This window comes from Camelus bactrianus, chromosome 4 (assembly GCF_048773025.1).
Source record: "Camelus bactrianus isolate YW-2024 breed Bactrian camel chromosome 4, ASM4877302v1, whole genome shotgun sequence".
NCBI lineage: Eukaryota > Metazoa > Chordata > Mammalia > Artiodactyla > Camelidae > Camelus > Camelus bactrianus.
In genome coordinates this window covers 60,033,003-60,057,350 of record NC_133542.1, presented here as the reverse complement: position 1 = coordinate 60,057,350, position 24,348 = coordinate 60,033,003, and the positions used below count along the sequence as shown (strand labels likewise).

General features: G+C 54.9%; 1 protein-coding gene across 5 annotated transcripts in view; it reads right to left on the bottom strand.

Moving 5' to 3' along the window:
• Nucleotides 1-24,348, bottom strand: part of COL27A1 (collagen type XXVII alpha 1 chain) — a 143,763-nt gene that overhangs the window by 38,562 nt on the left and 80,853 nt on the right. For 4 of the 5 annotated variants that reach the window (XR_012506525.1, XM_074362071.1, XM_074362070.1 and 1 more), the window contains 14 exons: nt 23,940-23,993; nt 22,212-22,256; nt 17,760-17,813; nt 15,850-15,903; nt 15,556-15,609; nt 11,679-11,732; nt 6,433-6,486; nt 5,853-5,897; nt 5,723-5,767; nt 5,378-5,431; nt 4,216-4,269; nt 3,298-3,351; nt 2,179-2,232; nt 285-338 (listed from right to left, as the gene is read on the bottom strand). Coding sequence is in view for 4 of the 5 variants with exons in the window: in XM_074362071.1 (XP_074218172.1) it covers nt 285-338; nt 2,179-2,232; nt 3,298-3,351; nt 4,216-4,269; nt 5,378-5,431; nt 5,723-5,767; nt 5,853-5,897; nt 6,433-6,486; nt 11,679-11,732; nt 15,556-15,609; nt 15,850-15,903; nt 17,760-17,813; nt 22,212-22,256; nt 23,940-23,993 (729 nt within the window). In the remaining variant the exon portion in view is untranslated. The remainder of the gene's footprint in view (nt 1-284; nt 339-2,178; nt 2,233-3,297; nt 3,352-4,215; nt 4,270-5,377; nt 5,432-5,722; nt 5,768-5,852; nt 5,898-6,432; nt 6,487-11,678; nt 11,733-15,555; nt 15,610-15,849; nt 15,904-17,759; nt 17,814-22,211; nt 22,257-23,939; nt 23,994-24,348) is intronic. The other variant, XM_074362073.1, reaches the window with a different exon arrangement.

Genomic DNA, 24,348 nt, shown 5'->3' with positions numbered 1-24,348 from the left:
GTACCACCCAAGAGAAGCTGCAGTTTCAAGGAGAAAGGCAGCAGTGAGGAATGGAAGGTGGGGATGGTCCCCGGTCCCACCTGAGCAGTCAGAGACGGGCGCTGGACAGGGCTCACCCTCACCCATCCTGCTCTCCCTGGGAGGTCTGATCTCAGGGCTTTATGGGAACACAGTGCTTCTGGCAGAAAACTTAGGTCGTGGATGGGAGGACAGTGGAGGCAGACATAGAAGGCAGTTCCAGAACATTCCCTCTTCCCTAGATTCTGCACCAGAAAGACACTTACCTTCAGCCCGTCGGGCCCTGCAGGCCCATTGTCACCTTCAAGGCCTGGCTCTCCCTGGAAAGGGTAGTGCGGAGAGATGAGAAGACATTACTGGGGAGGGGGCCAGGCATGCCTTTATTTCCTCCCCCTCCCTGGGGAAAGACCCCAACCCCTGATCTCTGGGTAGTAGAGCACTGGAATGCCTGGCACAACCAGTATACCATGGAGCAGACCCCCAAGCCACAGCCTGCTCTGCGGCAGGGTGGGGTTGGGTAGGGGTGACATGAGTTAGAAAGTGCTGGTCACAGAGCCATGCTGGACACCTGTGTCCAGGTGGGTTGTTTGCAATGGGGAGGTGTGCAGCCTCGTAGCTGAGAAAGGCTTTGACCTCAGACAGACCTCGATGCCCCTACAGGGCTTCCTATTCACTGGTGGTTTGGCCATAAGCAAACCCCTTAGCCCCCATGAGTGTCTGTTTTCTCATCTGAAAATGGGGCTGAAACACTTCCTTTAAGGGTTCCTGTGAGACAGAGCATGAGCATCCCACAAGTGGGAGCCATTGGGCATATTCTTCCTGGAACTGGAGTGGGTCCTCAGGGAGCACCTTGGTGGAATCCCATTTCTCAGACAAAGTAGTGAGGCCATCCCTCAGACTTTCCTGCCAGAAAGTTTGGGAAAGATAACAAGAACCTGAATCCCCATTTGATCTTCAGCCAGGTTCCCTGCTTGCCTTTCTAGCTCCAGAGATGCCCCTGGACACATGAGTTCTCTAAATAGCTGTCAAGTTAAGTTTGGATCTCTCTCTGCTTTTTCACAGCTGTCTAGCATGAGCTGGAAGGGGCCTCAGAAGTCATCAGATGCAGGGATGGCAAAGACGTGTGACAGGTGGGGATTCCACCTTTCTTGGGCCAGTGGCAGACATCACTAATCAATCTAAATGTGGCTCCATGAGGACAAGGCCTTCTGTTACTCACTGCTGCGAAATGCCTGGCACACAGTGGGCATCAAATGAATCCTCGTCATTCTCTTTTCTACTATGCCCAGATGGGGCCTCAGGATCCTTCTTAATGTGGCACTCCAAGAAACTACACTGATTCTATCTCTTTTGACTGACAAGATTGCCATGTAAAGGTTTCAGGCTCCACACTCATCCTTTCTTGCCATGTGGCCTTCTCCTCTCATTCTGTCTTGACTCAATTTGTGGAGCCTTTGTTGACTTTGGGCAGAGGGTAGCATGAAGCATTGGGAAAGGGGAAAGATGAGAAATTGGATTGGAAGCCTGGTGCCCCCATGAACCGAGGCTCCCCACTAACTCCCCCTCACTCCTGGGCCCCACCTTCCCCATCTGTAAGATGCTAGAGGATGCCTGCTCTGCATCCCTCATGGCACCCCCGGGCTCCACATTTAGGCAGGGACCTTATAAACCAGCACAGACCATAGAGAGGTGGACACAGAGGCATCCCAAAGCTTCTCAGAGGAAACCAAACCTTGTGGGTTTCTTTTGGTAAAGGGAAAGATAACCTTCCATGGAGCAGTTTTCAGTGATAACAGGTGTTTTTCAATAAAAAACATTTGGAGGTCAAACATGTTTGCAGACCCTGGATTAACCCCCGCCAAAACCCCAATTTCTTGGTTGCAGGCCTTCTCAGAGCCTTGAAAAGGCTACTGCTAATGTGTAAGAGGGAACACCGAACACGCAGAGTCTGAAACATTTTGACTACACAATACTTCTTTCTGAGCCTCTGAATGGTGGAAATGCTGGCCTGCCAAGGCAGACTGGACAAGGCTGCAAAGATTCATGGTCACTTTCTGCAGTTGAGGACACTGAGGCTCAGGGAGGCTGAATAAAGCCCTTCCCCCCACCCAACACCCTTGTGGGGGTGCTTTCCGGGAAGAATGAGTTGCTTTGACTTACCCGCTGCCCAATGAGGCCCTGCTCCCCAGGGGTGCCCAGAGGCCCAAGATCACCCTAGGAAAAACCAAACGCAAGTCCAGGGCGGGTAGGACCAGCTCCAGCCCTCGCCCCACCTTCTTGTTCTCACCAGTTCTGATTTGAGGGGGTTTGTGGGGGGAGATCTTTCTTCCCCAGGACCAGAAAGAAATTGCAAAACACCAACCAGAGCCCCTGTTCCCAGCAAGCCCTGGCCGTGTCAGAACCACCACCACCATCACAGCTCACACTTACATACGCTGTTCTAAGTGCCTTTTAATTTCACACAGCGTCACAACAATCCTGCCAGGAAAGGTATGTTTTTTTGCAAATGAAGAGACCAAGGTACCGTGGGTTCAGTAACTAGCCCCAGCTCATGAGGCTAATAAGTGAGAGATTCAGGATCCAAACCCGGGTAGCTTGGTTCCAGGGAGTATCAGACTCTGAGACTTTACTCTCCCTGAGAGTCTTGGAGAAAAACCCAAATGAGGAAGAGGCCCTAAATGAACCAGAGTGAATGTCACCCACCTCCTCCACAAGACCCCAAAAGGGTCTTTCTCATGCGGGGATTTGCACGCTCTCCTCTGAGCAGCCCTGCCCCACCCAGAGCCATCCCATTTCTATCTGTTTTATATAGGGGGTGGTTTCCTGCATTATTCCAGCAAAGGATTCCGAAACTAAGTCAAGACGGACAGTCCCAGGTCTCCTGGACCTGCGCAGGGAGCAGCGTCCCCTTCCAACAGCAGAACGGGGAGGGGGCTCTGCCCAAAGCCCAGGGATCAATGGGCGCCTGTGTCCCAGCAGGTAATGAGGGGTACTGATGCTGAAATGCAGATGGTATCGCAGAGGCCAGGAGGTACAGCAGCCCCAGGGTGGGGCAGGTGCCAGAGAAAACACTGCCAGACAGGGGGCAGGGGCGGGGGCTCTGGGCCGGCTGGGCCATATGCTGTGGCCCCAGCTAGGCTCTGCTCCCCAGCCAGGAGCACAGAGAACCCATTATCCCAGGCACAAGAAAGGCCCGTTTCTCTTCCATGGAGAGGATGTGGCCGCCAGCCGGGAGCTGGCTTCAACAAGCCATTTTTCTCTTCTTTCATCCCGCCTTACCTTCATCCCAGCTTCCCCAGGAAGGCCCGGTTCTCCCACTGCACCTGGTGGCCCCTGCAAGAAAATGTCATTGGTCCCTCCCAGAGCAAGGGCTGGCCCCCGGGTGTAAGGGAGCAGATAACTGAGGCAGACTCAGAGAGGGCAAGGGATATGCTTGAGGTCACACAGCATGGAAGACACAGAGGTAGGGGCAGGCTGCAGCCTTCTGGGAGCTTGGAGCTGGGACTAAGCGGAGGGGCGTGTTTGGGCCCGGGCTGCTGAGCCCTGGGGCTACCCAGAGGCTGATGGAGTCCTCTCCCTCCCCATGCTGTGGTTTACCACATTAGGAGTCTGTTGGCAAGCACAGGGAGGAAAATTTCATGATTCACATAACTACAAGGAAGGAAGCCAACGGATGCTGCATTCAGGGCTGAGGGATTCCAGCCCTCGTCTCTGCAGCCGGGCCAGGGTGACAAAGGTGGAAGGCATCCTCAGTACCACCACTAGCACAGCCGCAGCCCCTGCATAAAGCCTGGGGCCCGGGTTTTCTCCTCTGGATAAAGCGGGGGTGTCTGAGACCCCTTTCAAGAATCTTGCTGTATGACCTTAAGAGGAACTGGTTCTGCAGTCAAGCCTCTGTACTGGGGTGAGGTCCAAGCAGGGTCGGGGCAGAGGGCATTGCTGCTCTCCATGGTGCCGGAAAAGAGGCACTGCCAACCCCCCATGGGGGTGCTGGTACCCCAGCATCCCACCTGCTGCCCCTGGGACTGGGAGCCCAGCCCCTCACCCTGTGGCATTGTGGTGGCTTTACCCTCTGCCAGGGCGTCTCCCCGTCAGTCTCTGCAGAACACAGGACAGGGACCCCCGAGGAGGAGGGCCAGGAGGGGCTGATATCTCCCCAGCAGCACCATGGGACGAACAAAGGTCCTCAGCACTCACCTGGGGCCCCATCTCTCCCGGAGGGCCAACTGGCCCCTGGGGTCCCTGAGGGCCCTGGAAGATAGACAGACACACAGACAGTTGAGAGAAGGCAGTCTGGGCCCTCTCTGGGGTCTAAGGCTTGATAATGCAGCCTGGAGGGGCGGGTTAGGGGGAGCACCCATAGGACCTGGGGCTCTGCTGCCCTCGCCCCCTCACCTCCGCTGCACTGAGGGTACCGGTGCCTGCAGCTCCCTCCTCACCACGTGTCCAGCGCATCCCACCCAATCCATCTGCACCCTCTCCTACGCATCTACCTGAGCCCCAGCGCGACCTCCCTGGCTCAGAAACCTTCCAGCCCCCGACCCTTGCTCACTCTGTTCCCTCTGCCTGGAATGCCCTTCCATCTGCCCCTGGTCAATCCATTGTTCAAAAGGGCATCTGCCTGGGCCTCAAGCATGGGGGGCTTCAGACATGGCCCAGGGGGGCAAAAGCCTCCAGTACTCCCCCTGCCCTATCTGAGATTCCTCCTCCCAAACCCCGAGACTGTGTTCTCCTCTCCACCACCAGCCACATCCTTCATAGCCTCCTCACGGGGCCCTCAAATATGTGGGCTGTCTCCTAAACCTCCCTCTTCCAGGGAGATCCTCTGAAGGGTCACCTCCGTTTCAAACCCCTCAATAGCTCCTTGTTGCCTTTTGGAGAAAGAGCAAACTCTGTCCATGGCTTTGAGCAACCAGCCCGTGACCTCTTCCTGCCTTCCCGACGTCTGGCTCCTCCACTCCAGCCACGCCGGACTCTGTAGTTCCCAGGCAGCTCTCTGTTTATTCTCATCCTGCCCTCCCCATCTCGGAGACTTGAAGTACTCCCTTCCCTACACTTTTCACTGTGCCAAGCACCCTATCCACGTTTTCTTATTTCATCCTCACAATAGGGTGGCACGATAGGAACAATTACTCCCATTTTACTGGCAAGAAAACTGAGGCTGGAAGGTCTCAGAGAGCTTAGACGCACCCAGAGATCCTGACTTCCCCAATCCGCGCTCTGTCCCCAATCCCAGGCCTGTCCCATCTCCAACCTCTCTCCTCATCTGAGCACAGGACCCACACCCCCAGGGGGGTGGTCCATCTGAGACCAGCCTGCCAGGGGTGAAGCTGCAAAGAGGGACAGAAAGGGCACCTACCGGTTCTCCTGGGAGGCCCTTGGTGCCTGGGGGGCCAGAGGGACCTGGGATGCCCTGCAGAGACAAAGGTGACCTTAGTCCCACCATAGCCTTCTCCACCCTACGTGTCTCTTGGGTCTCAGTCAAGCCATCATAGTGAATCAGGGTCCCATCCCCACCCTCTGCTGTGTGACGATGGGGAGACTGAGTCCCAGAAGCGAAGAGGTGTGCCGGAGGGTCTTCAGGGCAGGGAGTGGGCAACCGGAACTTCCGGGGTTTCCACAGCAGGCTGGGGACTTGGCTACAGTGGCTCTTTTCTCCCTGCAGTGCCCCACAGAAAGAATTCCACGAACCGGTGCTACTTACAGGAAAGCCTCGCGTGCCCAAGTACCCTCGCTCGCCAGCCGCGCCCTGGAAGCACATTTAGGGTTCATTAGAAGCACGGCTCACAAAGCAAGGAGTGGGGAGAGGGGCTGGCAGCCTTGTCCTGACGTACCTGCTGCCCCGGCTGCCCCGGTCTGCCCTGTGGTCCCGGAGGGCCCTGCGGGAAGCAAAGCATGCAAAGGTGGGAGAGGGCGCTTGGAAGCACCCTTCATGGAGAAGGGACTCCCACTACCACGGGAGATACAAGGAACCCATGGGATCATGGCATCCATCTTTCTCCCCAGTGTCTAGATGGGAAAACTCTGGCCCAGCCAGGGGAGTGGCTCGCCACAGTCCCCAGGTGCTCTGGGTCGAGAACCAAGGACCCCTCGGTCCTGATGGGGGTAGAAGCAGTCTCGGCTCTCAGGGGCTCAGGAGGGCCTTGGGGGTCAGAGGCCATATGTGATTCCTCCTCACTCTCTCCCTCAGTGTTTCTCCCTCACACATACGCTCTCTCCCTCTCTCTCTGCTCATTCTGCCCTCCCTGCCCCCCTGCTGGGGGCCTGCCAGCACCAGAAGAGTGGCCGGATGAGCACTCAGGAACGTGCCCTGCAGTCTCTCCGGGACGCCCTGCTGTCCCACGGGGCCTGTTACTGAAGAGGCTGCGAACCCTGGTGTCTGGATTCCAGACCCAGCATGGGAGGGGTTGGTACCTTCAGGCCCCTGGACCCCTGCTCCCCAGCTGGTCCGTCTGGTCCTCGGGGTCCCTGGAATAGGAAAAAGGGACTAGCACAGTGGACAGTAGGGGTCTCCCTCGGGCTGGGAACCAGGAGGGCGGGGCTGCCCAGAGCCCTGGGCCTTTCGGGGCACAAGCGAGGGCTCCCTCCCCCTCCCACTTCCTTCGTCCTCCCACCCTCAGGAGGGTCTCCCAGTGCAGTGTGCCCGCTGAGATGGTTCTGTGGAGGGCATGGCAAGGCTGGACTCAGCTAGAGGTACTACCGATCCAGAATGGGGCTGGTGGTGCATTTAAATCCTGTTTGAAGAAATGGTGGGGGTCAGCCAGCCAACCCATTTCACAGACGTGGGAACTAAGGGCAGAGCTGAGAGACACATGGCCACACAGCCAGGTCTTCAGACTCTGCTGTCACCTGCTGTCACCTGCTGTCACCTGCTCTTCTGAGAGCACACGTGGGGCAGAAGCAGTTTGTGGACCATGGCCCTTGGGGGAACCTGACAGAGGACGTGACCCGGTGAGGGTCTGCCTGTGGCTAGATGTGAGTAGCCCCCTCCTCCAGCCAGATGTGCAAGTGAATCTGGCCCAGCTGACATGAGGAAGGAGCAGAAACGGGGGTGGGATGAGGGTTGTGGGGGAACAGGCAGCTCTTCCCTGGAGCTCCAGGCTCAGGTCTAACCCCTGAGACAGGATTCTTGGTCTTTTGAGACCTGGGAGGCCCTTGGGGCAGGTGGAATTCTCTTTTCAGATGGGAACACTGAGGCCTTGCAAGGGAAGTGTCTTGTCCAGGGTCCCTTAGCATGTTAGCAGCTAGTATTCCCTCCAGGGTTCCACCCATTGCCCCATGTGTCCCCTCCATGGGACTTCCAACAGAGACACAGATGGGATGGGGACCCCCAGAAGAGGCCCCCATGGAGAACAGTGTGGTGTTTGTTCTGCCGGGGGCTAAAGAGGCCGTGCTGTGGCGACAAGGAGGATCTTGTGAAGGAGGCTGGCCCATCCCAGTGAGATGACCAGCCACAAAACGGGCCCAGAGAAGTATTGGGGTGGGGGAAGGTATGAAGCATGAGAAAATGGAACGCAGAGAAATCATTTAAATATTGAACAAGGAAATTTTCAATTAATAATTGCACCCCCAAAATGATGATTCCTTTTATTAGCTACCTGGGGCTCCCAATGCTTCAACTCCACAGCACAACTTTAAATAGGGCCTCACTGATGAAATAAACCTGGGCCAGGAGACCACGGGGCTGGGAACCTTTGTTCCCAGTGTCTCAGGCCCTGGCCCGGTCATCAGGGGTCTAGTACTAGGCACAGTGCTGCTCAGGAAAGGCTGTGTCTCAGGGACAAGTGACTGCTCCTCGCTGAGCCTCAGATATACCACCTCTGACATGGGAATGAGAAACCTCCGCCTCAAGACAGGACATAATGCACACGCCTGGCATATAGTAATTGCTCAAAATACCCGGTCCTGCCAGAGGAGCTGCAGGCTCCCCAGAGGCAGGAGCGCAGAGCAATGGCATGGCCAGTCTGGAATCAGTCCTTTCCTCAGAACAGGCAGCTTGCATCAGCTGAGAGTTTTCAAGATGAGGTCTAATTAGAGGGCATGGGTGCAAGTCCTGGTTTTGCAGCCGGCTTGCTGTGTGACCCCAGGAAAGCCTTTTCCCCTCTCTGGGCCTCAGTCTCAGGTGGACACTGTCAGACTTAACCACCCCTGTTCTGTGCATAGGGGCCTGGTGGTGATGGAGACAGATTGGGGTGGGGGCAGCCCAGGTCATGAGAGCTGGGACAGAGGCTGAGCTGACGGTGGGCATCTGGCCCACCTGAGAGATGGCTTCTGGCCCTTGGCCTCTGTCTCTAACTAAGGCATAAATCTCCATGGAAAGAGATAAGTCTGGGAGCGGATTGGAGGCCCAGAGGTGTCCAGGGCTTGGTCTAAAATGACACAGCACCCTGTTTATCCTGGGAATGAAACCCTTTCTGGGAGAAAGGTCATGAGATCTCGAACAACAGCAATGACAGCAGTAGCAGTGACAGCAACAGTGAGAGCTGTCATCCTTATCTTACAGATAAGGAAACAGCCGATGGTCGCGCTGCTAACAGGTGGTGGAGCCAGAATATGAATCCAAGCCAGCCAGATGCCCATGTCTTTCCACCACTGTCACTGCTTATCAGTGTGGGAGTGAGCTCCCCATCACAGGCGGTGTGCAGGTCAGGGCCAGGGCACAGTGTTAGAGAAGACAATGTCTAAGATCCCTCTGACCTGGGAGACTGCTATCCCCTGGGAGCAGAGATCTCAGCGAGAAGCTGGGGCTGGCTGGGGGGAAACAGGACCAACCTTTTCTGTCCGGAGGGTGTAGGAGGCAAAGGGGATCCGCTATGCTGGGAGAGGCTTGAGGGCAGTGCATACTCTAACCCTTGCTCTGGGCCACTCTGCAGCTCATTGTCTTGTGTCCTGTGGGTGCCCCAGTCCTGCCCCCTCCTTCCCCAAATGAACATGGGCCAACTGGCCCCGTGGGAGGCAGGCCTGGGCTTCTGTTAGAGCCATAAGTCTGTTCTCTTGTAGCAGTCACAGCTGGGGGTCTGGCTTGTCGGGGAGGAGCCCCAGGGGACAAAAATTCTGGCCAATCACAGCCCTTGTGATGGAGAGGGCGTGTACTTGTGCCCAGTACATGCTATGTGTTGCTGTTCCACCAGGTGCTCACCACATTCGAGCTTCTGGCGAAGGAATTTAATCCCCACGGCCATCCAAAGAGGTCTATTCAGGAGCTGACCCATTTTACAGAGGAGAAACTGTGACCTCAGAGAGGGCAAGTCAGTTGCCCAAGATCAAAAAGGAGGAGCTGGGATTCAAGGCCAAACCTGCAGAGCTCTAAGCCCCACCCAAAGGAGGCAAAGGCCAGTGTCGGGCACTTGGATCTCAGAATCCTCACGGCTCCCTCAAAGAGGATTTTGGAGGGAGATAGCGGAGTCTCCCAGGGAAGAGGGATTTTAGACACTGTCTTCTCCAACACCCTGCCCCTGGCCCTGACCTGCACACCCCCTTTGATGGGGAGCTCACTCCCACACTGGTAAACAGTGACAGGTAGTGGTGGAAAACACTGGGCATTCAGCTGAATTGGGTTCAAAGTCTGGCTCCTTATGTCATCCCCCAAGACTTATATTATAGAGGTTAAGAAACTGGGCTGAGGTCCCAGAGTGGGTACCTGGGAAGGCTGAGACTTGCCCCTATACCTGTGTGACCCCAGAACCCCACTCTTTGAGGCCTGTAGACCTAGACCCTGATCAACAGCCCTTCCAAGAGCCAAGGGTCCGGGGCCCCATCCTGGCCCTGGTCTCAACCCCTTAGTGCTCATTCTACCCAGGGCAGTGGGGTGAGAGAGTGGTGGGCAGCAGGGCCCATCCTGCATATGGGCAGAGAAGCAGGCAGGGCCTTGCAGACCTCCAAGCTCATTTCCCACAGCACAGATGGGGAAACTGAGGCCCAGAGAGCAGCAAGGCCTTGCTACAGTCACAGGGCAAGCCAGGGGCTGCACAGGGGGCCTGCCCAGAACTGAACTCTTTCATAGGCTCAGCAGGTGCCCCTCTGGTCCCCCACCACCCTCAGTTACCCCATCTGTGGAGTGGTGGCCAGTCAGGCAGGGAACCCAGGGGAGGCCGATTCCACAGGTTTTTCATTCCTTCCAGACCCAGCACGGGGAGGGGCTTGTGTTCCCAAAGCTCCCCTTTCAGCCCGAGACTTTCATGTGGTTGAGAGCCTGGGTTTCCTCAAGCAGGAGATACATTCTTCAAGCCACAGCCAGAGAAGGGGTGGGAAGACGGTTGTGGGGAGCTCAGTGAGTCAATGGGGGCCTGAGCCTCTGCATGTGGCAGGTTGTAGGGGGCAGGACCTGGGCCAACACAGCTCCCCGTCCAGCTAGTCTGGCTTCCTGGGGCAGGAGGAAATGTGCAGGGGGTCAAGGTGGAACCCGGCTGCCAACGGGCCTCAGCCACTCAAAGAGACCAGGATATGGCACTGGGAGGGGCCCTGCCAGGCCAGAGGAATGCCACTAAATCTTGCCTCTCCCAGGCTGACTGCTCAGACCATCTGGTTCAGGGGAAATTTTTAAACTACTTGAAATCCAGCCAAGAAGCAAATAAGCATCACAGATCCCCTGTATGAGCCTGAATGTCAGGCCTGGGCTGCCGGCTCCACCTGCGCCTTCTTGCTTTCTCTTCATAAGGCTGCATGGCCTGGCACCTGGGCCAGGCGGGAAGCAGGCAGGAAGCCACTCCGTCAGCCCTCCCTGCCTTCAGCATTCACAAGAGTCAGATTCCCTGGGGTCAGATCACACTTCTGCCATTCTAGCTGTGCAACCTGAGGCAGGTGGCTTAATCTCTCAGTGCCTTAGTTTCCTTTTCTGTAAGATGGGAATAAGAAAAGCATCAATGTTACAGGGTAGTGTTGAAGATTAAATGAGTCAGCGTAAGTGATAGACGGTGCCTGGCACATAGTAAGTACTAGTGATTACCTCTGGCTACTGTGCTCAGGCCAGCCGTGCTTAAACCCTCTGTGGCTCCCCACTACCCTGAAGCAGAGCCCATAAGCCTAGCTGTGGTGTTTGAGGCCCTGCTTGGCTCGACGCCTGCTAATTCTTGGTCTCATCCCTTCTTCATCCCTCTGTTAAACCATAAACACATGACTCCTTCTCATCTTAGGGCTTTCCCTCTGCCTGGAAGCTGGCATTAGCTCAAGCATCACCCTCTCCTTGAAGCCTTCTCTGGTAACCTGTCCAGGCGAGGTGCCTGTTGATTTCCACCATCAACACACTAATGACCCTGTAACTGTCTAACCTACTTGATTGAACCATGAAGCCAAGCCAGGGTCCTGCCATCCTATTCTCTGCATAGGTATCTGCAAAGCCTCCAACAGTGGCTGGTCCAGAAGAGGTACTAAATAAATGGTGGCTGAATGAAAGGGTGAATAAACACATGGATGGACAAAGCACTGGGACCGCAGAGGCCCTCCACGCCCACTGGATGGCAAGGCCTGGTGCTCAGAAATGGTATGGAAAAGATGGGTGGGGGTCCTATGCCCAGAGTCAGACCCGGGATGAGCCTGGAACCCTGCCCGATGCTGTGAAAGTCATAGATGTCAGGGCTGGGCAGGGGATAAGGACCAGGAATTAATCTCTCTGGCAAGTGGCCCCAGCCAGTGTCAGTCCCTGGGGGCTGGGCCCCACTTACCCGGCGTCCCTTTGCTCCCCTCATGCCCGGTGGACCTCGAGATCCTGGAGGACCCTGTGGGGAGGAGAAAGAGTTTAGAGACGCCCTTTTTCAGGGAGCAAGACTACCAGTAAAGTAAAGGTTGGGCCTGCAGCCGCAGACAAGTGCTGCTCAGGAGAGGCCCCTCCTGGGCCCAGCAGCTCCAGATGGAAGGACTCGCCCAGTGGGAAGACCCGCCCCCCGGGGAGAAGCAGCCGACAAGCTGCCACCTTGAGCAGGAGTCAGCGCCTTGGGAATCCGGCAGTGGGGGAAAGGCATCTGGCTGGATGAGCCGCTTCTTTCTTTATCTCAAAATCAACAACCAGAAGCTATGAAGACATTCCTGACAAAGTCTCCTCCAACACCCACGTCCCTTTTTCTCTCTCCATCCACAAGGAGAATATGGTGACCCAAGTTCTGACCCTGAATATTACCTGAAAGCGTCCAGAAGGCTCTGACCAGGGCAGAAAGAGCCCGGGGGGTGGGGGGTGGTGAGACGGGGCAGAACCAGTCCATGGCCCTGGGATGGGGGAGCAGGAAGCGTGGGGGGAGGGGGGAGGGTCAGGGAGGGGGAGGGGAGGAGGAGGAAAGCCTGGGCAGAGGAGTGGGGGTGGAGGGAGGCCAAGAGAAGGGAGCAGGGCCTGGCCTGGGAAGACAGGAAGATGGCCCGTTATCTCCGTGGTTATCTCGGTTTGATGAAGGAATGACAAGAAGAGGCACAAGGGAGAAACAGGGAGGGAGGGAAAGAAAACACAAGGCTGGCTCTGTTCTTTGCATTCCTAGCACCTGGCCCGAGGCAGGCTGATGACAGGGATTTAGAGGAAGGACTGAAGAGCACAGAGGGTGGGAAGGGAGGGAAAGAAGATGACGAGAGGAAGGCGCCCACCCTGTGGCTAGGTCTCCCTCCCCGGGTTCCAGCCCCAGCTACACACGTCATGCTGCGCCTTCACCCCTTCGCTGCCCAAGGACTCCTCGGACAGCTCAGGAGCCTCCCAGCTCAGTGGTGATTCTCAGACTGGGCGTGCTCCTTTTTCAAGAAGAGGCGGCCTCATCCCCTCTCCGAATGTCAGGGAGAGGCCCAGCTCCGTTTGGAGCTTCAGGAAAAACTCTTTCCGCTCCTATTTCTCTCTTCCCCGAGCCTCAAGGGGTACAGACCCTCCAACTGCTAAACTGATGTGAGGGGCTGGGTCCCACCCCGACCCCTTGTCAGCAGAGCAAGCAGGGTGTGGACCCCAGCTTGGCCCAATAAAAAGACAGATCTGACTCCCGGATGATGGAGAACATGAAGATTGGGTGAGAACAGGCCATTTTAGAGAGGGATCTCAGACTGCAGAAGGTATGCAATGAGTCACTGGGAAATTTCAGGAGCCAAGTCTCAGCTCAGAGGCAGTAGAGTGCCTTAAAGAGCAGACTACTCCCCCAGATTACTAGGTTCAAATCCCAACTCCACCACTTACTAATTTTGTGACCTTTGGCAGGTGACTTAAAATTCTTTGGGCCTCCATGTCATCATCTATAAAATGGGTATAAGAAGAGTCTCTGCCTCCTAGAGTTGCTGGGAAAATGAAATGACCTAGAGGGTCCTCAGTAAAGGGTCACTGTTGGCTCTCTCAAAGGGGGAGGAGGTCAGAAACTGGGGGCCCCACAACCTGACCATCCCCCCAACAAATAATGGAGATAGTAACCTTGGCTGACCTCAGTGGACTGTAAGAGAACACGGATGTTAAAGTGATTGGAAAAGTGGAAAATGCCAATTAGATGTGAACAGTATCATCAGAAATGTCAGTTTAATAGTAATAGTCTTATTAATAATAGTGGTAATTACCATAGCCAACAAATAGCGATAGTAATTACTATGGTTACCATTCATGAAACACTTAGTCTATGCAGGTAGTTTGCTAAGCATTACATCATGCACAATATCATCTATTCTTCACAACAATCTCATAACCAAGGTGGTATTACATCGACTCACAAATGGGGAAACTGAGGCTCAGAGAAGCTATAAATGTTGTCTACAATCACACAGTTAGTAAGGGAGGATCCAGGACTCACATGTGTCTGATTCTGAAGCTTTCTGGACCTTCATGCTATTCTGCTTCCCCAGTGACACTGGGGCGGCTGGCTGTCCAAAAGGAGCCCCAAGAGATCCAAGGGTCCAGGTCCACACTGTGACACTGGAGGGTCAATGGCAAGCTTGGGATCTGAAAGCTGCAACTCATTGCCTGATTTCACTAAGTTGGAGCCAACCCATTGAACAGATGGAAGCACTGAGGAAATGGCACAAGGAGGTCAGTGGTGCCTCGGAGGTAGGGGATTCAGAGAAGGCCTGTACTTTCCTTCTATACTGGCCTGGACGTCCACACTGTTTTTCCACCTCCCACTGGCCTTCTTTTTTGTCTTAACACCTCCTTTCCAGGCTTTCCTCCTCCCTCTGGACAGATGGGCACACTGAGGTTCAAGGAGGTCAAGGTCCAGGGGCACAGATAGAATTTGATGATGAACCCCTAGCATCCTTGTTCTCTGGCTTCCGCCCTACCCTGGGCACCTCTTATGCTGATGGGCTCCAATCACTCCACCTCCAGAAGTGTCTGCTGGGCCCTGGTATTCAGGTCCTGTGAAAACTGGGGAGGGAGGTGGGCCAGCAGCCTTTGGGCTGGATGGGCTGGGACCCTCAGCTTATGCCTCAGTTTGCCAACCAGTCCCTCCAGCCCCAGGCCAGATGTAGGTTTTCCTCCTTCTTGCAAACAGGGGTAAAATATGCCATCAGGAGCCCAGAGTGCTAGCTTCAGAACCCAACTTTGCACAGTGAGTTCCCCACCTCACCAAAACGATTGTGGGGGGCTGACAGGGCCACCCACTGACTAGGACTTCCATCTTTGGATGATGGTTATGTGTCCAGGCTTCCTGCCCTGGGCTAGCCCTTCTGTATCCCTCCTCAGCACCTAGCACTGCCTGGTACATGGTAGGTGCTCAGTAAAGGGCTATTAATGAGTGAGAGAACAATTATACCAGACAGTCAAAATCTTAAGAGCAGGATCTGTTGTTTAATCATTTTTGCATCTCCAGGACTGAGCATGGGAGCAGCAAACAGTAGGTGCATGGAAAAGTTTGGGCCGTGTTTCCCTAATTGGCTCAGATAACTGGTGTGTGTGCACTTCCCTTGGGTCCAAACCATCAAAGGCTCCCTTTCCCTCCCTCGTCAGACCCCAGAGAACCCTTCAGGCTGGCCGGTGAAGGCACCTGGGCAGCCTGAACTCATCATCCCCCAGCCCTGCCCCGGGATCCTGCTTGCTCCCGACCCCTCCCTCTACACCCTTTCCCTGCCTGAAGCCCACCCCTCCCCCTCCCCAGAGTGGGCACCCAGCCCTGAGCCTCAGCCTTGGCTGAAGTGAGTGCCCTGCCTCATCTCCCTCTGTCCTCGACCAGCACAGGTAGAGGGACCAGAAGCTCCAGGTGCTCTGGATGAGAGCCACTCCTCCCCTACCCCCACCTCACCCTCAGGGGGAGTGGGAGGGGCACCTGAGTCTGGGCCCCCCCGCCCCCCCGAGTGAAATAACAAAGCAATAGTGGTGCTTATGGCCATGACACTCCTTTGCAATGAGCATCCCTATGTAAGGAACATTAGCTGCATGGTTTCATTTCCCCCTCGCACCCACACTATCATGACCATGATTATCTTCTATATTTTTCCGATGAGCACAATTTAGGCCCAGAGAAGTTAAATGATCCACTCTGGCAATATAGCCAGGGAGTGAGGGAGCTGGGATTTGAGTCCAGTGCCAGGACTTTGAGACCTGGACTCCTCACGTTACTCAACAGTGGGTTTGAGCTCAGCGTACATGAGGGCTTTGCTTACCGGAGGTCCAGGCTCTCCGGGGTTCCCAACACCACCTGGAGTTCCAGGATGACCCTACCAAGAAAGAGATGAAAAAGAAGGAATCAGCTCTGGAAGGTGCCTCTTCCTCCTGCAGTCCTGCCTCGGCCGGCTCAGCCCCAGCCCAGGGCCACACGGGCAGCAGCCAGGCCTCCTGGAGGGAGAAGGAGCTGGTCATCATGAATGCCTGGGGTACATAGAGGCAGGCAGAGGAGAGCAGAGCCGTAACTACGGCTGTGACAGGAGAGGGCAAGGGGATGCAGACTTGCTCCTTACCATCGACCCCTTGGGTCCGGGCGCGCCTGGGGGTCCCATCATGCCCCGGTCACCCTGTGATGGAGACAGCAATTCAGGGAGGTCACGGTAGTGGGGTGGCTCTGTTGGAGTCAGGTGCAGAGGGCCCTCCAGAGGCTAATGAGGGATGGGACTTGTCCAAGTTCTATAGCCACATCACCCAAGGGTCCTGGGATTTCATTCTGCAGAAGCCAAGACCCCTGGCAAGCCCTGGGAGGCCTCAGCTTCCACTGCAGCACGTTACACAATGGGCTTCCCTTGAGCAAGGATGGTCCTCATCAGGGATTTGCTAAATACATTGTCCCCTTTGATCCTTGGTCCCCATTAGGCCTGGCATCCCCTGGGCTGGGCCTGGTAAGGCAGAGTTGGCAATAGAAGGCATTTCTTTCAGTCTCCCCACCCCCTGCCCAAACCTAGATGAGATGCTGGAGAATCAGAGATGTAACTCAGTCTCTCTTGACCAATCCAGACAGATTAGGCAGAGAGGAAGGGTGCCAGCCAGAGTTACGGCTGGAAGATGGGGCTCGGGGTTTGAATCCTGGCTCTGTTTGTTGAGGGTCTGTTTCTTGTATCCACCTAGCCAGCAAACATTTCTTCAGCATCCACTATGTACCCGGTATGATATTTGAGACCCTGAATGGTGGGTCAGAGACAGACAGACCTTGCTTACATGGAGTGAGACAGAGTGTTAACGGGGAGACGAACACAAATCACCAAAACAGATGCAAACTGGGGTCAGTGCAGTGAGGGAGTGGGTCTCGGAGCCAAGGCATTTTGATAGGGGGTTTGGTCCACCTGGGTGCAGAGGTGTGGTGGGGAAGGCTTCCCTCAGGAAGTCTTGTGTGACCTGAGAGAGCTAAAGGATAACGGAGAGCCACCTAGGCAAAGAGGATGGAGGCTGGAGGATGGAGTGGGAACGGTGTACCTGGCCAAGGGAACAGCATGGGCTACGCTGAGGAGGGACACAGAACACTCAAGCAACAAAAGAAGGCCAGAGATGGCTTGGATATTGCACTGAAGTTATCGAAGGTGTTACCACAGAGGTAACAGGGTGAGGGTACTCAGGACAGTTCTGTGCTATTTTTTTTTTTTTTTGCAAATTCTTATGAGTATAATTACTTTTTTAAAAAGTGAAATTTAGAAAAAAAGAGGAAGAAGGGAGGGAGGAGGAGAAGAAAGTGGTGGTGGTGGTCAGAGGGTCTGGGACAGAGGGAGTGACAAGGAAGGAGGCACGGGATGAGCCTGGAAAGCTAGGTGGGGCCAGATTAGGGCCTCAGTCTTTCCATCTATCCAATGGGAATAATATCGGCTCCCCCGAGGGGCCCTGCCTGAGGATCAGGTAAGCCCTACACAGGAAAGCAGGTACCCTCCCCTCCAGCACCCACAGTGGGAAACAGGGAGTCACATGCTTTGGGCTGGGAGCCAGTGTGAGGCAGAGTGTGGCCATGGGCACTGAAGGTGGTTCAAATCCCAGCTCTGCCACTTCCCATCTGGGTGACCTTGAGCAAGTCACCTCCCCTGTTGGAGCCTTGGTAATTGGGTCTGTGAAATAAGGTTGCTGGTGATTAACAAGGCAATGTAAGGGGCTCCTTTTTTGAAAAACGAATCTTTACCTCCCTCTGTTGCCCGCTGTGCAGTGCGAGCATGCAGGCCGTGAGAGCCCAGGCCACGTCGATGGCTGTCACACAGACACCTAACTGCGCTCAGGGGTGCTGACAGGAGGGCAGGGATGCAGTCCCAGGGGATGCTGCGACAAGGGATGTGGCTCTTTGAGGGTCTGAAAGGCCAGGGAAGCGAGGTCTGAAATACCCAGGGCAACTGGCCTCTTCGCCTTTTTAAAACTTCTAAACACAAGCTCTCTTTGCTTAGATCTCCCCTCCAACACAACTTACCTTTTCTCCCATGATTCCTGGCTCCCCGACCAGACCAATGAATCCCAGAAGTCCCTATAGGAAATGGGTAGAAAAGCAAGAGAAAGAAGGAAGGAAGGTGAATTCAGGGATGTGCTAAGTTTCAAAGGCAACTTGCCTGCCTCTCTCTTCCTCTGGACCTGTCTCCCAGGTCTCCTGCCCGTGCCTGGTAATCCAGCCAGCGCGGGGCTGCCATCGAGGACAGAGCTGCCTCTCTTTGGGCACTGTCCTGACTTCCTCCACTCCACCAGATGGTTCTGATTTCCGAGCCAAGCCGTGGGGCCGCTGCCAGCATCCCTAGAAGCGCCAAACATTCTTCCCGCGCCAGAAGCTGGGAGGCAGCCACGTTTGGGGAGGGGGTGTGGGGGGGGGAGGTTTTGAGGGGTGGGTTGGGGGTGGGGGACGGCCCTTAAGCTGTGCTGGGAAGAGGGCTGCCTGTGAGAAATCTGTCCCCATCTTTCAGGGCTCTGGGGCTGTTTCAAAGAAAAAAAAAAACGAACCTGCTGGCAGGATAGAAATACCCTCACAGCCTTCGCCAAAAGACCTGATTGAAATCTGGGAAGTGGAGGCCTTTTTACTGTCTTGTGAAAGGCTTCCTCTCCTTTCTGAAAGGGCACACACACACACACACTCACATTCACACACTGTGGTTCCTGTTGCTCTTTTTAACTCCACTGGGTGATAACTAGTCTCTGCGTTCCAGGGTTCTTCTAGGTGGCTGCTGGCCCCGCGGCTGCCCTGAGCAGGCAGACACGCACACGCTCAGCGAGGGTGAGGAGCTTAGTTGGAGGAGCAAGACAGGCAATTCCCAGTCCAGACCCCGCTTGCACCCTGTTCCAAGGGTCTGCTCTGTGGGGCCCAGAGACAGTTTTAAAGTGGCAGCTCAGACCAGGGCTACGTGTGTCTTGCAGCTGAGCCTGGCATTCAGCTCTGATCAGCATGGCTCCAAACCCCATGCACCTGTCCTTGCAATGCGTGTGGCCACGAGCAGGGCACAGATCTCCCTGGCACCCCAGCACCATCGCCACACATGGGGTGCCCTGTGCCTTGGGCTCAGAGCCCCTTCAGGGTTGAAGTATGAGGTGAGAGCGGTGAGGGACAAGGTGTGAGATCACAGCTAATAAGTCACAGAAAATAACCAAGTATTCGACTTTTGCAACAACGACTTTAAAAGTTAATTAGATCATTTTCAAGGTGATAGCGATATTAATAACAACAGCTGGCACGGGGGAGGGGCCAAGCCCTATACTTGACACTTAATCTATGTCATCATCATTCAATATTCAGGTCTGTGCACCCTGGGCAAATTGCAGAGCCTCTGTGAGCCTCACGTGTGGAGTGAGGGGACTTAGATAAAGGGCTCCCCCTACCCCCCAGGCTTGTTCTGAGGACCGGCGATACTGCACAGCCCTTATAGGCACTTTATAAATGTTAGTTCCTCCTATCCCATTCTAATTTATTTTAAAAGGGCATGGGCTTAAGACAGAGGCCTGAGCTGCCCACAAGGGAGCAGTCAGACATTTAGAGGATGCCGAGTAAAGGGAATAAAAACTGCTCTGTTAAGGGGCCCCTGCCCGACTGGCCCAGAGAAACAGAAATTTCATAGCTACTTTAAATTTATGAGTTGTTGGGTCCTGGAAGGCAGGCAGGAACAAGAAGCCAAACAAGAGCCTAATGAAAAAGGGCCATACAGCGAGTGCCCCCTCCCCCTACCGGGACCCCTCCTGGGGGCACTGTCCCAGAACATCCAGACAGGCCTGGCTTGTGCCATGGGTGGAGCTGGTCCAGGGACGCTCGCCCCAGAGGCCCAGGACTTCCACCTGGCGAGGCTGGGGGAGAAGCAGCTCTGACAGCTGTGGGACAGGTGGCTCCTCAGCTGGCAAGAGGGCATGGAGGGCAGGGGTGGGGAGAGGAAGCAGCATTATCGCCTACAGAGGGCACTGCACAGGCAGGACCTGAGTCCCCAGTTTGGGGGGAAAGGCTGGCCCGGTCCTCACACCAGCTACAGATAAAGGCCTGTTGTCGACTATGGGAGTTTTTCTCAGGCCCACCCTGCTCTCATGACATTCTGCTAGGTGCTGGGTCATGGGTCCTCTGCTGGACTAGACATCTCTGGGTGAGGTGTTTGGATGCCTGGCTTCCCCCTGGACAGAGCTTCTTAAAGGCAAGGCCCATGCCTGGCGATTATCTCTGTGTGCCCAGCACCTAGGACAGGGCCTGGCAGGCTGGCTGTACTCTAGCCAGCTGTTAGAAAACTGTAAGAGCTCAGAAGGTCAAGGGTTTTTTAGCCCTTTCAGGGCAGGTTTTGGGAATCCAGCAGAATTGAGTGTCCACCTGGGCTCTGACAGCCACGTTACTGCCTGGGAGACCTTGGGTAAATTACTTAACTTCTCAAAGCCTTGGTTTCCTCATACGCAAAATGGGGATCATAGTACCTACTGCCGTAGGGTTGCTGGAGGAACTGCAGGTGATGGTATGGAAAGTGTCTGGCACAGAGCCTGGAACCTAACACATGCCTGATAAATGTAGCTGACGCTAGGATTATAAGGAAGTCCTTTTAATTTTTCCTGGGGAATCCTCTGATTCTGTCACAAACAGGAAATGCCTGCTCCTTCCCACATTGGGAGGGGGCCAAGGGAACAGCTGGCGTGGCACCCCAGGGTGCCTAGTGGCAGCCAGCAGGCTCCAGCCCTGTCTCATGGCTCAGACAGGTCTCTCTTTCCTGCTCAGCAGGCTGGGCAGCTAGCTGAGGGCTCTACCGAATAAGTGGGCCCGGGGCTGCCCCTGGCAGGGTTCCCGCTCCTCCTGGCCCCAGCTTTGCCACTACCATCCTTGGTCATCCTGGTCAAGCCCATTCTTCTCCATGGATACCAGATTGCCAACATGGACTAGGATCCAGGGGTTCTTAACCTGGGGTCCCCGTAAGGCTCCGTGGATGGACTGCAGGGGTCCATGAACTTGAATGGGAAAAATGACAACTTTTATTTTCACCAACCTCTAGTTGAAATCTAGCATTTCCCTCAACTATGAGTGTAGGCAACAAACCCGCAGCATCTTTACCGGCCACAGATATTTACGTGTCACATGACAGCCACGGCTGCAGAGACTTCGAAACTGAGGTCGTTATTGGACCTGCCTCTCGATCTCGTTATTTAAAGCAAGAATAAAGCAGCGCACCCATGAGACCACATTTTAACATACTGTCATATTCGTATTTCAATATGATTGATTTCCTCTGCAGTCCTTTGTTTCCTATTTAATGCATTTAAAAATCCTCTATTCTGAGAAGGGGTCCCTGGGCTTCACAGGCCTGCCAAAGGGATCCAAGGCACAAGAGAGAGTGATTTCTAGGGACCCTTTGTGCCCTGACATCCTAGGATTCTGAGTATCTATTTCCCGAGGGCCCTACCATGAGCATAACTATGAAATTAAATTTGCTGAATGTATTGCCTTTTTTTTCCAATCAGGAAATACATCCAGGCCGCGGCAGCCCTTCCAAACTCCCGGGCTTCCCACAGAATGCGCTCGAATGACACTGGAAAGGTTTCAAAAATCCAGTCCTCCTCCTGCTTTAATTCCTTTCTTTCCCCCAACAGATGTTGCAGGCCTGGTGAGGAAGCTCATCGTGTGTGACTCTCACGCCACTGATGGTGTTTCTCTGCAGAGATAAATTCTTCTGGGACCCCAGCATCATTCCTCCTTCCAGCCTGAGGCAGCCCCTTGCAGGGGTCAGAGGGTGGTGTCCTTCTTTAAAGGAGTGGAGGAGACTACGACCTTCGTGACCTGACCTACAAGCCCAGAGGTTAAGCTTTCAGGAGGCGCCAGGCTGCGGAGGAGGGACAAGGCCTGTCATCCACCTGGCACTCCGAGCTGCTGCTCTCCAGCGCCAAGGGCCCTGGACCTCGATACTGAAGGTCGTGGTGCTCCAACCTCCTTTTCAACAACTACTTGCAACCTCCTCTCCTCCTCAGACCTTGGCCTGGCTCCCCAAATAGAAGTGCCACTGGTTTGAATCCCATTTTCTCCCAATTTAGGGATGCCTGGACCAAGAGGCCCTGGCAAGGGGTGGTTCTGCTTCTCTGGTCTTCAGCTTCCCTGTCTATAAATCAAGCACGGGCGGCAACTGTTAAGGGCTCTTCCAGCTTTCACATTCTGGGAGCAAAGTCATGTGACGTCTTTGGGCGAATGCCCCCAACACATCTGCAGAGTCAGGCCGTGGGGAACAGCCATCATGACTAAGGTTCATGGTTTTCTCACTCAATGACCTCACCTCCCTCAGAGCCAGCGTCGGTCCATATCAATGAAAGGGGGAGATGAACGAACCTATCTCTCCAGCTGCCACAGGGATGAAATGAGGTGGTGCTCAGGAGCACTTCCCACTGAGTAAGTGCTCAGGAAAGGGAGTCATTATGCTCCGGGACAGTGTTGACTCACCTGCTCGCCCACGGGCCCCGGCCGTCCACCATCGCCTGGCTCACCCTGCGGAGAAACAGAAGAAGGTCACTTGGGATGGGCAAGGCGACAGGAGTACAGGCCTCCAGGGGGACATCCCAGCCGACTGGCCTTAGTTCCCACCAGTGGAGGCTGATCCCGAAACTTAACTCCAAAGTCTGGTCTTGGAGACTCCAAACAAATGGCAGGGACAAGAGATATTGGGACAGAACTTCTGGCCCCAAAGATGACTCTAGTCACCATTCTCTCTGTAGATTACTTAGCACTTGATGTCTGTATCTCATTTGGGCCCTTCATCAACCAATTGCATTTTGTAGAGGTGGAAACTGAAGCTCAGAGAGGTGAAGTAACTTGCTCGAGATCACACAGCAAGTTGAAGGTTACGGCTAGAATTAGAACTTTGGTCTGACTGATTGAAATCGCCATTCCTACTGTACCACGCTGCCCCACCCAGGCTGAGCACGGAACTGGGGAGTCAGGGCACCTGGGTCCTGGACCTAACCCACCACCACTCTGCCACCAGCTCACAAGTGACTTTGGTGAGTCTTGTCCCAGCTCGGGGCTCAGCTTCCCCAGATACAAATAAGGAAAATCAGACTCATTGGTCCCCGAGGCTATTTCCAACTCTCAGGCTTGGTGGCCTCTTGGAGCCTTGTCTGTCAGCTTTATCCCATGCTGGGGTGGCTCCTGAGCCCTAGGCAGCCACAGCCGTCCTGGTGAGCAGACCCGTGGGATAAATCCAGCCAGGCCACGTCACTGCTTCCACCACAGAAACCCAGCCGGTATCTGAGGGAGAAAAGCCGAGACCTCAGAGGCCAGGACACGGGCTTGGACTGGCCAGGAGTTTGGCTCACAAATGGATGTGGCTCACAGCAATCCGGGCTTGAGCCTCAGCTTCCCCTCCAGCTCTTCCCCAAGGCCTCATGTTTGAGACACCCAGAGGGGCCAGACAGACACAGACACGGGACCATTTCCCCTGGGGGGAGGGGACTTGGACAGCCTGGGCCCCCTGGCTCTGCCCTAACCCTCTGTGCATTTGCCCAGATGTAAACTTGGCCTAAGGATCCCTGCCCAGGACAGCTGGGGAAATCCATCCCTCGAGGGGAGTCCCTGGGAAGCCATTAAGCTGCCCATGCGTTGAGGATCATACAATTTTACTAGCGCCAGTTCTTTTCTGATAACTTAGAACTGTTAATAAATGAAATGCAGATTTATGGTACCTAATGGGGAAAATATAGAAGCCTAGAGAAGAAAATGGAAATCTCCCATAATCCCACCACCCAGAGATAACCCCGTCCACATTCCGGCCTCTGCATGGAGCAGTCGGGAATAGGGTGCACCCAGTCCCACCGCGGGCGCATCCTGCAGGTTCCGCTTTATGACCTGCTTCCTCACCCCGATCATCACCCCCGGAAGGCACACGCATTTTCCCGTCTTGTAAAACCTTGCAGCACACCATCTTCGGTGACTGCACTGTACCCCTTACTTGAACACTACCCCAGTGCTCAAGGACACTGAGATTATGTCCTTTTGTTCCACTCTGTTACCCATACTTTTTGATAAATGGGGACAATTTCCTGTCCTTCTCACAACAGGTCAGGGATTCGGGGCTCATCCTAGGGCTTCAGAGGCTGGCTGCCCGTATCTCCTCTCTTCCCCAGGCATTCCCTCCTCCCTCTCCCCAGCCCAGTCACTTCCAGGTCCCCTCACCTTTAAGCCATCTGGGCCAGGCCTTCCAGGAAACCCCTTTCTGCCGGGTTGACCCTGTAACAGGGAGAGGTGAGTGAGTGAAGCCAGGAGGGAGGAGGGGAGGGCCACAGTGCCCCGACAGGAGGGACTCAGAGCCCTGAGGTCACCAGGCTGCCGGCTGTCATGGGGATGCAGGGAAGGTCTGCAGCTGTGTGACCTCGGGAAGTCTCGCCTCCCCGGCTGGTCGTGTTTGTTAATGGGGATGATGAAACCTGCTTTCAAGCAGAGAGGAAAAGGATGGAACCAGACAGAAGATAAAGGACACAGGGGAATGGTTTATGCCGTTGTCCTCAAAGTGTGGTCTGAGGATCCCTCAGGGTCCCTGAGACCCTTTCAGAGGAGATTCATGAGGTCAAAACTATTTTCATAA